The sequence below is a fragment of the Aphis gossypii genome, chromosome X (assembly GCF_020184175.1).
Source record: "Aphis gossypii isolate Hap1 chromosome X, ASM2018417v2, whole genome shotgun sequence".
In the NCBI taxonomy this organism is placed as follows: domain Eukaryota; kingdom Metazoa; phylum Arthropoda; class Insecta; order Hemiptera; family Aphididae; genus Aphis; species Aphis gossypii.
In genome coordinates this window covers 45,822,745-45,836,050 of record NC_065533.1, presented here as the reverse complement: position 1 = coordinate 45,836,050, position 13,306 = coordinate 45,822,745, and the positions used below count along the sequence as shown (strand labels likewise).

General features: G+C 26.3%; 1 protein-coding gene across 1 annotated transcript; it reads left to right on the top strand.

The window, feature by feature from the left end:
- Window positions 1-7,292: 7,292 nt before the first annotated feature.
- On the top strand, window positions 7,293-12,085 carry LOC126551843 (uncharacterized). The gene is made up of 7 exons (XM_050206151.1): window positions 7,293-7,803; window positions 9,912-10,038; window positions 10,632-10,703; window positions 10,771-10,830; window positions 11,564-11,647; window positions 11,714-11,773; window positions 11,867-12,085. The coding sequence occupies exons 2-7, from the start codon at window positions 9,936-9,938 to the stop codon at window positions 11,941-11,943; spliced, it is 456 nt and encodes a 151-aa protein (XP_050062108.1). The 5' UTR covers window positions 7,293-7,803; window positions 9,912-9,935; the 3' UTR covers window positions 11,944-12,085.
- The last annotated feature ends 1,221 nt before the right edge of the window (window positions 12,086-13,306 follow it).

The window sequence follows — 13,306 nt, the reverse complement described above, 5'->3', positions numbered from 1 at the left end:
TCATTGTAAAATCTATAAAATAATTAATAATTGTTATTTTTTACAATTAACCTATATTTTTTTTTTAACCTTACAACAAACTATTATATTTTTTGACATAGTAAGAAATATCACAAAATTCATCATAAGCAGTGCCGGCCTCAAAGGGGGCAAGCGGTGCGACCGCACCGAGCCCCACAAACCAAAAATTATACTATTACGAATATCACTTTGTCTATAAAATATAAACATAATAATAATATTTTCCCCGTAGACAGTAATACAGAAAAAATTGTGACCCGTGTTGTTTTCTTAGGAAACGGGTTGTTATCGACGAAAATCAACACTATACCGATTATACATAACTCTACAGTTGTATACCTATCGCTCGTACTGGTGATATATTTGTACATATCTTTGACAACGATCGATAATAGTACAAAATACAGCTGTAGCCTATAATAACATAACACAGTATAAGATAGCATAGGTAATGATAATATTTTGTTTTCATAATTTATTATTATTATTATCTAATAAGTAATAATCTTAATACTGCCTACAAAAGGCTATACAGGTAACGCTCGAGCATCGAACATAGTATTGCCGATTCCTTGAGCTAATACAATACAACAATTGATTTGTTTGAATAAAAAAAAAGCACGGAAAAAAACATTTAAATAATATTATTTTATGTTAATTTTTTTTATTCTAAACAAATGTATTTTACCTAGTAATTGCCTCATGATTATTATTTATGTTCAATAAAATATTGTTTGTACATTGTACATTAAACCTACTCATTTTGTGTCTTACGTATATATGAACAAGGCCGTTCCCGGAGGGTCTGGGGATTCAACCCCCCCCCCCCCCCGAAATTAATTTCCAGTAATGGCCTTGTATATAAATATATAATATTAAAATGCGAATTGGGTTTTATTAGCTTATACACACAAATTTAGGTTTCTAACGTACCGTAAAGGGTTAAAGTTTATAAAATTAAAGTAAGTCCCTAGAAAATAAAATAAATATAGATGTATATATTGTATAATTATAGTAATGACTGTAATGTATTTATAAATAATTAATAAATTAATATATATGTGGATGGGGCCCCGAAAACCATCGGACCGGCACTGGCCACTGATTATAAGAAGTAATGAAAAACGCTTGACTAATGTTTGACTGTTTACTGAGTTGACGCTGCCTTTCTGGAATTCGTGACTTTAAACTATCATTATCGTAATAATGGCATGTGACTTTTTTCCTAATTATAGTACGTAATGACAAGATAAGGCGACCGGATAAAATGTACATAATTACCAGATATCGTAAAATTAAATGCTGAAATACTAATAATTATAAAATAATATAATAAATAAGAATACAATTTAAACATAATATTTTTAAATAAACAATTTACAATTCTGTGTAAATACGATAATCGTACGATTTTAATTCGACGATTTCGCAGTACCAATTGAACTATAATGAAGTCATGTGATGAGTAAGTAGCTCGATGAAATAGTTTTTATGATGACTTTAATAGACCAGCGGTTCTCAAACTGTGCTATACCTACCTACATAATATACTGGTTCGCGGTGCCGATTTGAACGCACGAAACAGGAATAAATCTATCCATCGATTCGAAATCAATGCTTTGACAATTTCCCAAAAACATTCGATCCTCTCACGAATGTCGAATGTGCATATACACAGTTGTGGACTTGTGGTCCAACAGCAAAGTACAAGAAATGTGTGCGTGAGCACGTATACCATAGCGATTTTAAAAATATTTTATAAATTATACCCTATAGGTACTATGGGTAGCCGTGTAAGAAATACTTATACATAAACATTTATTTTGGTGAACATTTAAAGTTTCTAAAGGTTATTGATTAATTAGTTAAATCAATTATTAAACAAAATCGATTTAGTAGAACGTTGAAACGATACAATTTTACATTTATCCGAGGTATTGCCGAGTTTACGATTATATATCACCTAACATAAATTACACTGTACCTTATCTATATAACATGTGTAAAAGCTATAATTTTGAAATATTGATAAAACTACACAACTACTAGGAATTTAATTTGTATTGCTTGATAAATAATATGATGTTAACATTTGGTTAATCAGACAATATTTACTTTTAGTACTTAGATAAACTCTATTCATTCATTATCAGTAGTATCATTAATCAACTTCTATTTTAAATATTTACATTAAAATAAAACTGAAATCATATTATATTTTATGTATATAATAGTCGCAACAATCATTGTGACTCACATTATCGACTTATCGCATAGTAAATAAGTACATATAGATACACTCTAGACTTAGAGTCTACAACATAGAGTAAAGAATATTATTTTAATTTGACGAAATATAATTTTATAGGGTCATTAAAATAAATATATTATAATTGTTGGCACGTATAAATTAGGAATACGCATAATTATTAATTTATCTTTATAAAATTAAAATAATTAAATGGATTCGTAGAAACGATATTTCATTTTTCGATTCTGATCTTTTTTGAAAAAATATTTATATTTTATATTTAACAATATCAATAAACCAATAAACATATTATATTCTCTATACATTTTTAAGCCCGACATTTATGGTAAATTTGGTTGTTTTTCACTCTTTCAATGACGTCCAATATACTGTCACTAATAAATTTTAAGTTTATCAACAAAAAATTTAAGTATAAAAAAAATATCATTGTTTTAAAAAAAATTCTATACCGTGTTAACAGTAATTTTTTTCGCCAGTATTTAAAAATTCAAATTTCCAAAATAAAAACATGAAATAATTTAATTACTTACTAAGATTGTAAAAAATATATACATTGAATGCATTTATGAAAAAATATACCTACCCTAACCCTCCAAGTATGCCATTATATTATGCAAAATTAAATTTGGTCTATGGAGTCAGATGGGTTTGAATCGCCCATATTTCAAACCCTCGTATAAGTGCATATACTCAGTATGCACACGCAAATGCATAAAATTCCGGTCTCTACAGTCTCTAATAGTCATTTTAGTAAAAAAAAAAAACACTACACCCATTCGTATATTATTCTCTAGCATTATCATAATATCATGCTCCTGATAAATCTGACTTATCCATAGGACTCAATGTTTATAATTATGTGCACATGTCATAATATTATGTACATATTATACAGATATTATGTACATTATAAAAATATGAATGGTCAGATAAAATGTTATATTTTACTTAATCATTAATTCAAAACCAAACCTACTTATTTGAATAAAATTGCAAATTTCAATAAAAATTGTAATCTGTCTAGCGGAGCAATTTTTATAGATTAGGTTAATATCTATATAGACATATAGTTTATTAAGAATAAATGTGATGATGGGTACCTATAGTACGCATACCCGTAGGTATATATATTTTATTTTCGATTACTTAAACTAACAAGTAACAATATTGTCAATATTGTGAATTTCAACAACACGAAAATAATTCAGGTGGCCTTGAAATCAACATATTTCAATTTGTAAATATTTGTAATGATAATATAATTGAAAAAAAAAAATCATTAATATTATTTTATCTACTATAGAACTAACGATTTTAGTTATTTTAATATACCTAATTAAAAAAAATATATTATCTATACAAACTTAATACATTCCATGACTAAATGTATACTACTATTTCCTATAGGTACACAATTATATTTTTAAAATGTGTAGACTGATCATTAGGATTAGGTATAAGTGTATAACTAAACAATATTAGCATTAGTATTAGTATTTAAAATGTTCTTATTTTTTATTCATTAAAATTAATGTTGATAAAACAGTTTTTCTAGCTACAACACTGGTTAAAACTTTTTATCGTATAGTTGATGTATAATATAGAAAATATATAGTGTACTATATTACTATATTATATTATATACACATGCAATATGCAATTATTCAAATTATTTACAAAAACTGAAAAATAAAATATTAAGTGCGCACAATACAGTTACGAGAAATTTTTAATTACAATTTAAATTAAGGAATCTGTTCAATATGAATCATCTGATTTAATAATTCGTGTAGGTACCTATTTAGTATTTGTAGGTAGTAGGTAGTGAGAATCTAAAAGATATGTATTCTTCTTAAATAAATATATCTGAACAAGTTTATAAACAAATATGAAATGATCTTAAATTATTTAAAAAAAACAATACAAACTGTTAATATAATGGCTATAAATATTAAAAAAAACTCATAATTAAAGGTCGGATTTTTATGATTTTACATATCTGTTTCTAGTGCTAATATTATTATGCAGTTAAAATGTGGGAGTACCGAGTAGGATATATTTACGATTCATGAAACAGAATTCATAGAAACAATTATATTTTGCACAAAAAACATTTTTAGGACTTAGAGAATATTTTATAAGTTAGACTCTAACTGGACTAACTGTTGAGAATAAAAAACAATATTTTTATGTTTGTAAATATTTTTCCGAAGAAAATAATTAATAATTATATTACACACTTACATATTATTGTTATGTATCATTTATGCACCAATTTTTTTATTATATATAAAATAAGTTTAAACTGAATAGTTTTAATACATATATATTTACAGTATATTAATAGAATAATTATGATATTTTAAAAGAATGTGTATTGTGTACACATTCTTGTATGTGTATATACATTATAGCTTTTAGTATAAACTATGAAATATACATAAAACTATAATAATATAACATAATAAAATTTCATGATTAATTAAAATCAGCATATAATACGCAAAATAAAGTTATTTATAAGTGTTTTAAAAACGGATAAAATTATCATGATGGATGAATTGAACAGTAGGAAAAATGTTTAAATTGTAGTTTTGCTAATGATAGATGAGTGCATTCAGAACGGAGAAAAAGAATGTAATTAGTGGGCTAATTAAAGCATTAGGATTAGAGATGAATTGGGAAATAATATCAGAGCTATGATAAGTAGATGACATGTTTGGATTATGATTAATAGGTACCGCATAAGTTTTTGTTTCGGATTGAGTATGGTTCTCACTAGTCAGTAGCGTTGGCTGGTAGAATTTTTGGAAAAGTTGTTTTGAAAATTTTATGAGTGCTGGGCATCCTTTGAAATTGTTTATATAATCCATTGACCAAAGTGCGAATTTGGTAAAAGAATGTTAATACTGTTAATAGAATATATTACCTATTTTTAATGATATACAAATATCATTTAAAAACTACATAAATCCGATTTCCACATTTCCACCATTTTGTTACTTGTGTATAAATGTATAATATATAATAATTAATATTATGAATATATATTTATTGAGCATTACGGGTAGAACGAATAGTAATTCGGAATTAAAAGTTCGCCAAATTATGTTTTGGTTTCTTATTTAGAACAAATAATTTCCAGCGAGATTTTTGACCATAATGGCAATCTTAGCTCTTTTTAAAAAAATATTACATAGAACGATTAAGAAGTGAAGACTGCAGAAGATTGAATGAATGAACACTAAAATACAAAATTAATAATTAAATAAGCGACGACATTGGGAGACGGGAGTTTCACTCAGAGACTGGAACCGTACCGAAATAGACCGGTTTTGGACCGAAACCTTTTAAAAATTTTGGGACCGAAACTGGACCGGAACCCTTAAATACATTTTTTTAGGAACCGAAACCGAAACCGAAACCTATATTTTGATGTAGAGGTTTTTACGGTTTTTTTGCGGTTAAAAAATCCAATAGATATTTTATGTATAAATGTATAATATATATTACATAATAATACTAATAAGTAATAAGTTAGTTATTAGTAACAACAAATAACTATCATAAAATCGTAGACCTATAATTCCTATATAATGTATTATGTAGTACGTTTCCACGCTAAAATTGAGCCGCGACGGTCAAATACGACGTGTCGGTATCGGTTCCGCGCGCAATGCTTCGTAAAATTGTTATTTACATTTTACGTTCTTGGAATATTGATGTGTTTTACTAATAATCGGTATTACCATTGATTATAAATACTAAGTAATAACAATTTTGTTGTAGAGTGTTTGACAAATGGGTATTAAAATAAATATGTAATAAGCAGTACCCATGTAAAAACATCAAAATAGAGTGTACCATAGTCTGCGAACATAAATATACATAATACACTTATTGTTAGTATACATCCAAGCAAGATACACCCTCTATACATTATTAAAATAAACTAATACTATTTTATCAGACAATTATTACAGTAACGATGAAACTTTCACTATTATTTCTAAGAACATTAACATTACTGTTTCCTTTCCTTATCGATCATTAGGCTAATGACCATGATATTAGATATTTAGATCGTTTACGATTCTAAGAACAGTCTCACTCAAGCAAGCGCATGCACAGTTCACCAAATTAAGTTTTTGACATTTTTCCGTTTCTAAAATATTTCAAAATAGTGAAACGTTTCAAAATAGCTATAACAGAAAGATTTTTTGACCCGATTTACATTTTGAAAATAGATCTGTATTCGGTAACTTTTTTACTAGGTTAAGTTGGGAAAATAATGAATGTTTTAAAACTGAACGTATGTGTATAAAATAAAAATACTATTATCATTTTTAAAAAAGTTAACACTTTTTAAGCCTTATCGAATACAAAAATCTGTTTCCTACATTTTATAACATTATTTTTAGTTTATTTGTATAAATTATTAATTAGATACCTATACCTATATTAATATTAATTAATAATTATCATTAAGACTGCTTAATAAATTTAATCGACAAGGTGCTTAGTATCTTATTATTTTATCAAAAAATAGAAATTAATAAAACCATTAAAACCATAATAATTATTATAAAACAAAATTCTAAGTATAATCTTTACAAACTTATAATTTCAAATGGCAGGAGGCTGAATTAATAAATAAATACCACTAATATTATAATATTCTTGTTGACCATTATATTTTTAATTTTGTTATGTTGTGGCAGCTGATGGTTTATTATCTTTTTACTTTTTAGTAGTATGAGATAGATAATTCACTTTTAAAGACATTTGAGCAAATATCTCAGCGATTATATGAATGAAAATAAATCATTATTTACAATTTCATCGTATTTTGCTGTGTAAAAATGAAATGTTTTGCCCTTCGATGGTGGGGGTTACGTCAAACGGGACGGCTCGTTTTTACGACCGAGTCCCCGCTCCAACATAATATATTCTTATCTATCTCAGTGTACGCGTATTATCTTTATCAGCACAAACGTCTTGAAAACATTTTTTATCACGGACGCTGTTTTTTACGTTGTTTACGCTTTTTATTCTATCTTCCATGGCGGGTGGACCTGTTGTGTTGTTTACCTCTAACGTTTGTTGATGTTGGTGTTCTTCTCAACGCGCGTCGGTTCCTTAATTCTCAAGGTTTTTAGAATATTATTCACATCCCTTAGTGAATTCTAACATTGTTGCGGTGTTAACTTTATTTTTACGCGCATAAAGATCAAATAAGAAATCTAACGTGTGTACCGACACCTCAATCGTCAGTTTTTTGTTAATGATTTTTTAACCGAACTCGTGGTTGCTCCGGTTCGATCACACGAAGTGTAGTCTTGACGGTTTATCGTGTTTTACAGTTTCGCAAATTATCGATAATATTTAGGTACCTTTGTACGCTACCTATTTTATGTCGATATCGTGAAAAACGTACGGGTGTATATTGTGTGTGTGTTCCACTTCCAATACGCCGCTACAAATCGTCTTGTTGTTTTATCATTTAGCTGGTAAGTAAATAATACTGCATTAGCCTAGTCGTATATTGTATGCTATATTTGAAGTACCTATTTAGATATAAAACCTGTGATAAAATATTTTTGATTACTATGTTTTGGTTTTTGTTAATTTGTTAACCATATAAATAGATGTTATGGGAATGCTTTGTTTGGTTAACTCAACAGTCGGTAGACACATAGGGTTTTTTTTGCTTATAATATTAGTTCTATTCACTAATAAATATTGGCAGCTGCGAAAAATTCTCCAGGCATGTGAAAGCGTTAGTTAAACAGTATTATCACAGCGCAACACCGACTGTAATAAGAGCTATTTCATCGACCTCGGTACTGATGGCCCGGGGCGTGCTCTTTCTATATTGCACTTTGTTGACGATTCATATTTGTACTGTGCTGTACTGTGTACAATGTACCTACCTATGACAATTTTTTAGCTGATTAGTACTATTAGTCAACTAATATTTTATAAAATATTATGGCTTTCGTAGAAACTAAATGTAACATTTTTTAATATTTAATATTATAATTTATGATATAATACGATGAATGAGAGTACTCATGCTTCAGTCATTTAGTCAACATTTGCTATTAGATAGTAGATAACTTAATAAACTAGTTAGTATTGTTAAAAGATAAATAAATTATTTATTTAACTTTTATGTATAAATTATCATAAGTTAAGTATTTGAGGAAGATTTATTGGTTTCACTGTATGTTTATTTATTTTTATTTTTAACAATTCAAGCATCAATATCAGGTATAGCTTAAAGGGCCATTATAAACGTTTTCCATTCTTCTCTACCATAAATCATGACTGTCTGTCTACTTGAACTCCTTGTAATGATTTTAGATTTTTCATGACAAAGTCATCTCCATCTTGTTTTAGGTCTACCTAGATGTTTTTTACCTTTAATTTCTCCTACTAGTACTTGTTTAATGATTTGTTCATCTGTCTTCTGTATGTTTTTCTTAAAAATAAATAGACTAGTGGATTCCCTTGTTAGTCAACCAATTTCCACAATTATTTGTTAAAATCGATCAAAATTAGCTAGAGAATAGACTATAGAGTTTTCTTTGATTCGTAAAATATGATATTTTATTTAAATAGATTTTATAAACTGTAGTAGCACTTATTAGTGCCTGTTAATCCGTTTTTTATTTCCTCATACATAATTATACTTACTCCAAAATATTTAAATTGATAACTAGGGGCTGCGATTAACAAGATATTTTTGGCAAACTGCCGTCGCGTCATGGTACGATTTATAAATAATATAGCACGACAAACGATTATCGTCGATAACAATTTTATCATAGCTAGGACTTTTCATTTAAATTATCGCCGTTATATACCTATTGGCTAATACGTACTAGCAAAAACAAGTTAAAATATTAAATATTTTTTTTTTTTTTAATTATTATTTTATACTGAATGATTAAGAAAACAGGAATACAACAAAACAAAACAAGTAACAACGTACAATAACAAAAAATTAATTGTACAATTTTTTTTAAAATTTTTTTATTAAGCTATAATAAATATAAATGCATTTTTATATTGCAATTTTTGAGTTATTTTAAGTCATTTTTGCATTTTTTAAGGTTTTTTGGGGCATTAAAATCCCAGCCCTATTGATAACCTTTCTCAAAGGTAATATTATCAACTTTTAAATTTGAGTCATCTACCTCTTTCTGCACATAAGCTTGGTTGTATGTCGGTTCACTTCTTCGTTTTGCTTGACTTAAGTTATTTTTAGATGGTTTGTATAACACCAATACATCACCTCTTGACATCTCTTCAGCATAACAATGCTAGTAATACATCCAATTCAACAAGATTTGTTTTTTGATTTATATGTTGAATAACATCAGTAATAATGTAAAACCCTGGTATAGTTTTGTTTGTACTTTAATTTGTGTTGTCAATTGTTGACGGAATACTTGAAGCAATCATATCTTAAATTTCATATTTGTATTGAAAAATGTTGCTTAAGTATAAAATATTAAATAAAGTGTACTAATTTACAATTTTTTGCTTGTATAAAAATTAAAAACATGTTATATTTTATTAAGTGTTTTATTTTTGTAATTTTTATGTTTAGGTTATTCTACATATTAAAATAACCATGGAAGAAAACAATTCTAAATCTATTGAGAATGAAGTTTCAAAAATAAACACTGAAGAAGTTAACTCTGAAAAAGTTAACATTGAAGAAGTTAACATTTCAGGTAATTGTTAAAAAAAAGTAATATTATTCATAATATTTTTATATGTTTTTGTAATAAATAATAAACTAGTAATAAGTAATAACTAATAATGTGGATGGTAGTATACATAGAGTTGATATTATATTGCTGTATCTTAATCCTTATTATTATAGGTAACTATTGTCTATTTAAATTTTAAAGTATAGTTTAGGGTTAGAATTTTTTTATAATAGAATTTGCTACTTAATCAATTAATTCCAAATTAAAGTGACTTAAAAAAAACAATGCATACTCATTAAAATAGTTTATGAAGTGAATAGTTCACTGTTCTATCAGAATTTTGCATTAATTTCATTTATATCTTCTTTTTAATCTGAAATTTATAGAAAAGTGCCAAATTGTATTAAAATCTGAAATTGAGTAGGTATAGCTTTTAAAAGTTAATATGAAGAATTTACTATTACAGTTGTTATTTATGTATAAAATAAAGAATTTACAAGAAATGCATTATAAAATATTATCATAATTCTTTTTTAGGTACCATTATTAATACTCAATTTATTAATTTATTATTATATTATATAACAATTTTCATAGATATTTTTATTTTGTAGAATATAATGGTATAGAAGAAATGCAAAAAAATCAAGATTGTCTATTGGAAAAAAAACAATTTTTACCATATGGTAAGAATATATTTATAATTAATGTTATTTAGTTTCTTAGTTTTTTATTATTTTTTTCTTTTACAAGGTGTTGGACCAGTTGTTGATTGTGAAATTGATGATGATAGTGATGAACCTGATTATATAAGTAAGAACAAAAACTTTAAAACTAGAAATATTTAATTTAACTTAATAAATTACCATAATTATATTTTAATTGTACAATATACTATAATAACTAATAAATAATAACAAATAATAATAAAATTAATAAATAATAACTAATGTTTTAAAAATAAATTAAAAATATTATTTTTTACTGAAACAATATTTAGTCATCAAAATTCCTGATTTTTAAATTTATTAACTATTATATTGGTAATCTGTAATAATTAATAATCCTTTTTGTAATTTATGTTATCTTTTCAATCTTTAGTCAGTTGAAAAGTGGCTTTTCTTATTAAGATCTGAATTTGATGATAGATTTTAAATGAATAAAATACTAAATTCTAAAAAAAAAAAATTATTTATAATAAAATGTATTCCTGTTATTTGAGAAACTTATACTTTATTCAAAATAAAACCGTGACCAGGAGGCCAACTTCTGGCGCATGGGCGTGGTCTCGTTCTGCAGTGCTAGCTTACCCGATCGGATTACCAAGATTAGGACCCAAGGTGGGAACTGAGCGCCTGACGAAAACTGGTCGCTACCTGGTCACGGTCTTATTTTAAATATACTATAGGTATTAAGTTATTAGAATGTGCCATATATAGTTAAATTAATAGAAATCTTTTCTTTTTTTTTTTTTAACTTGAGCCTATATAGTTGATATACTTTAATTAATATAAATTCTGATTAATATTTTCATTTTATTTTTTAGGATATGCAAGCAGACCAAAAAGATTTAAAATTCGCACAAGAAAACTAAAAACTCGACCAAAACAAAAAAGATTTTTGCCATATGGTAAGTATATATTTATGATTAATTTTTTTAATTTTTATTTGTTATTATAAATTTTTCTTTTACTAGGTGTTGGACCAGTTGTTGATTGTGAAATTGATGATGATAGTGATGAACCCGATTATTTAAGTAAGAACACAAATTGTAAAAAATATTAATATCTTATCTTAACTAATAACTAAATTACTATTAAATTGATTTTTTTTTTTTTATAATTTATAGGTTATGCTAGAATACCAAGATTTAACCGCATGAAAATTACCAGTACCTCTACATCAAAAGAAGATGCAGTACCATAAAAACAATTTGTAAAACCATAACTTTTTAATCAAACTTTGTATTAATTATCCTATTTTTTGTAAAATGTATAATATGTCTAAAATACCATTCTTATTATATATTTTTGTTGAGGTATTTTTTACTTATTTTGTTAGTATTAAGTTAAGGCTGTAGATTTTTCAATAAAATCTAAATTCTATGTAAAAAAAACTATAAATTCAGTCTTATGTTGTAATCTGCTTTCTATCAATCTTATCATAATGGACGAGCCACACAATTTCTGCCTTGGATGATTAACAATAACTCATTTTGTCGCTTTTTGGAATTATATATTTTAAGGTTTCTACGTCTACTAGTGGCAGACTGAACGACACAATTTTGACGTAGCTGTGTCAACTTTTCTATGAAGATAGTACCAATTCGTGCTAGTATCGTCAAATAAAATGCTAAAGCCCGACCTCCTGGTTCTTTGAGTTACATTTTATTTATATCATAACCTTGTTTTAAGTTAATAATGTATATTAGACCAAAAATATAATACATAATATGAAATTGGGTCATTTGAAATTTAAATTCGATCCACCAATGATGTCTACACCTAAGATTTATAATATATTGACTTATACTGAATTTTCTAAAGCTGTCATTTGGGTTAGTTACGGCTCTAATGAGTATTCTTAATTTAACTGCTATAGATTAACCTGTTTTGTCATGGTTTGATAAATTTATTACAATTTAAGTAATGGGTAAAAATGTATGGTGTTTTATAGCTTCATATAAATGTATTCGTTGGTGTACCTCAAATAATAATAGGGAATACCTATTTTTTTATATTTTTCTGTTTATTAATAGTGCTAAGCCAGATTTTACATTGTTTAAGAGTTTTGGAGTTTGTTCATGATATGAATTGATTTCGTATCATACAGACACATATAAATAACTAGATGGCCGACTTTGGTTTATCTTTGAAGGTAAAATCGTTATATGCCTAAACGGCAATATTAAAATTTTTATGTAGTAATAATATTGGATAATAATAAAAAGTATTGTCAACTCAGTAGAAAATTGTAATTTATAATGAATAACATGACAAATAATTTGTTAAATAAAACAGCAAAGCACTGGTTAGGTGTCATCTCTTCTGAGTTATTATGTACGGATTGTCCACTGAATGTTATAGACTTGAAGTAATAAAGACATTTAAAAGGAAGAATTGCAAAAGGCAATATTACTTAATAAAATAAATATGTTATCAATGCACACACAATATATTATAAAAATTTCAACTATAAATATGTACCAAACAAAAACATGTTTTACATTAAAATGGTGTTTACATATTATAAATTATTATAGGTACTTGTTTACAATACATTTTTATAA

Excerpts from the sequence above, each read along its gene's own strand:
- LOC126551843 (XM_050206151.1), top strand. The coding sequence starts at position 9,936 with ATGGAAGAAAACAATTCTAAATCTATTGAGAATGAAGTTTCAAAAATA. Across the intron at positions 10,039-10,631 it reads TGAAGAAGTTAACATTTCAG|AATATAATGGTATAGAAGAA; the intron begins GTAATTGTTAAA and ends TTTATTTTGTAG. Across the intron at positions 10,704-10,770 it reads AAAACAATTTTTACCATATG|GTGTTGGACCAGTTGTTGAT; the intron begins GTAAGAATATAT and ends TTCTTTTACAAG.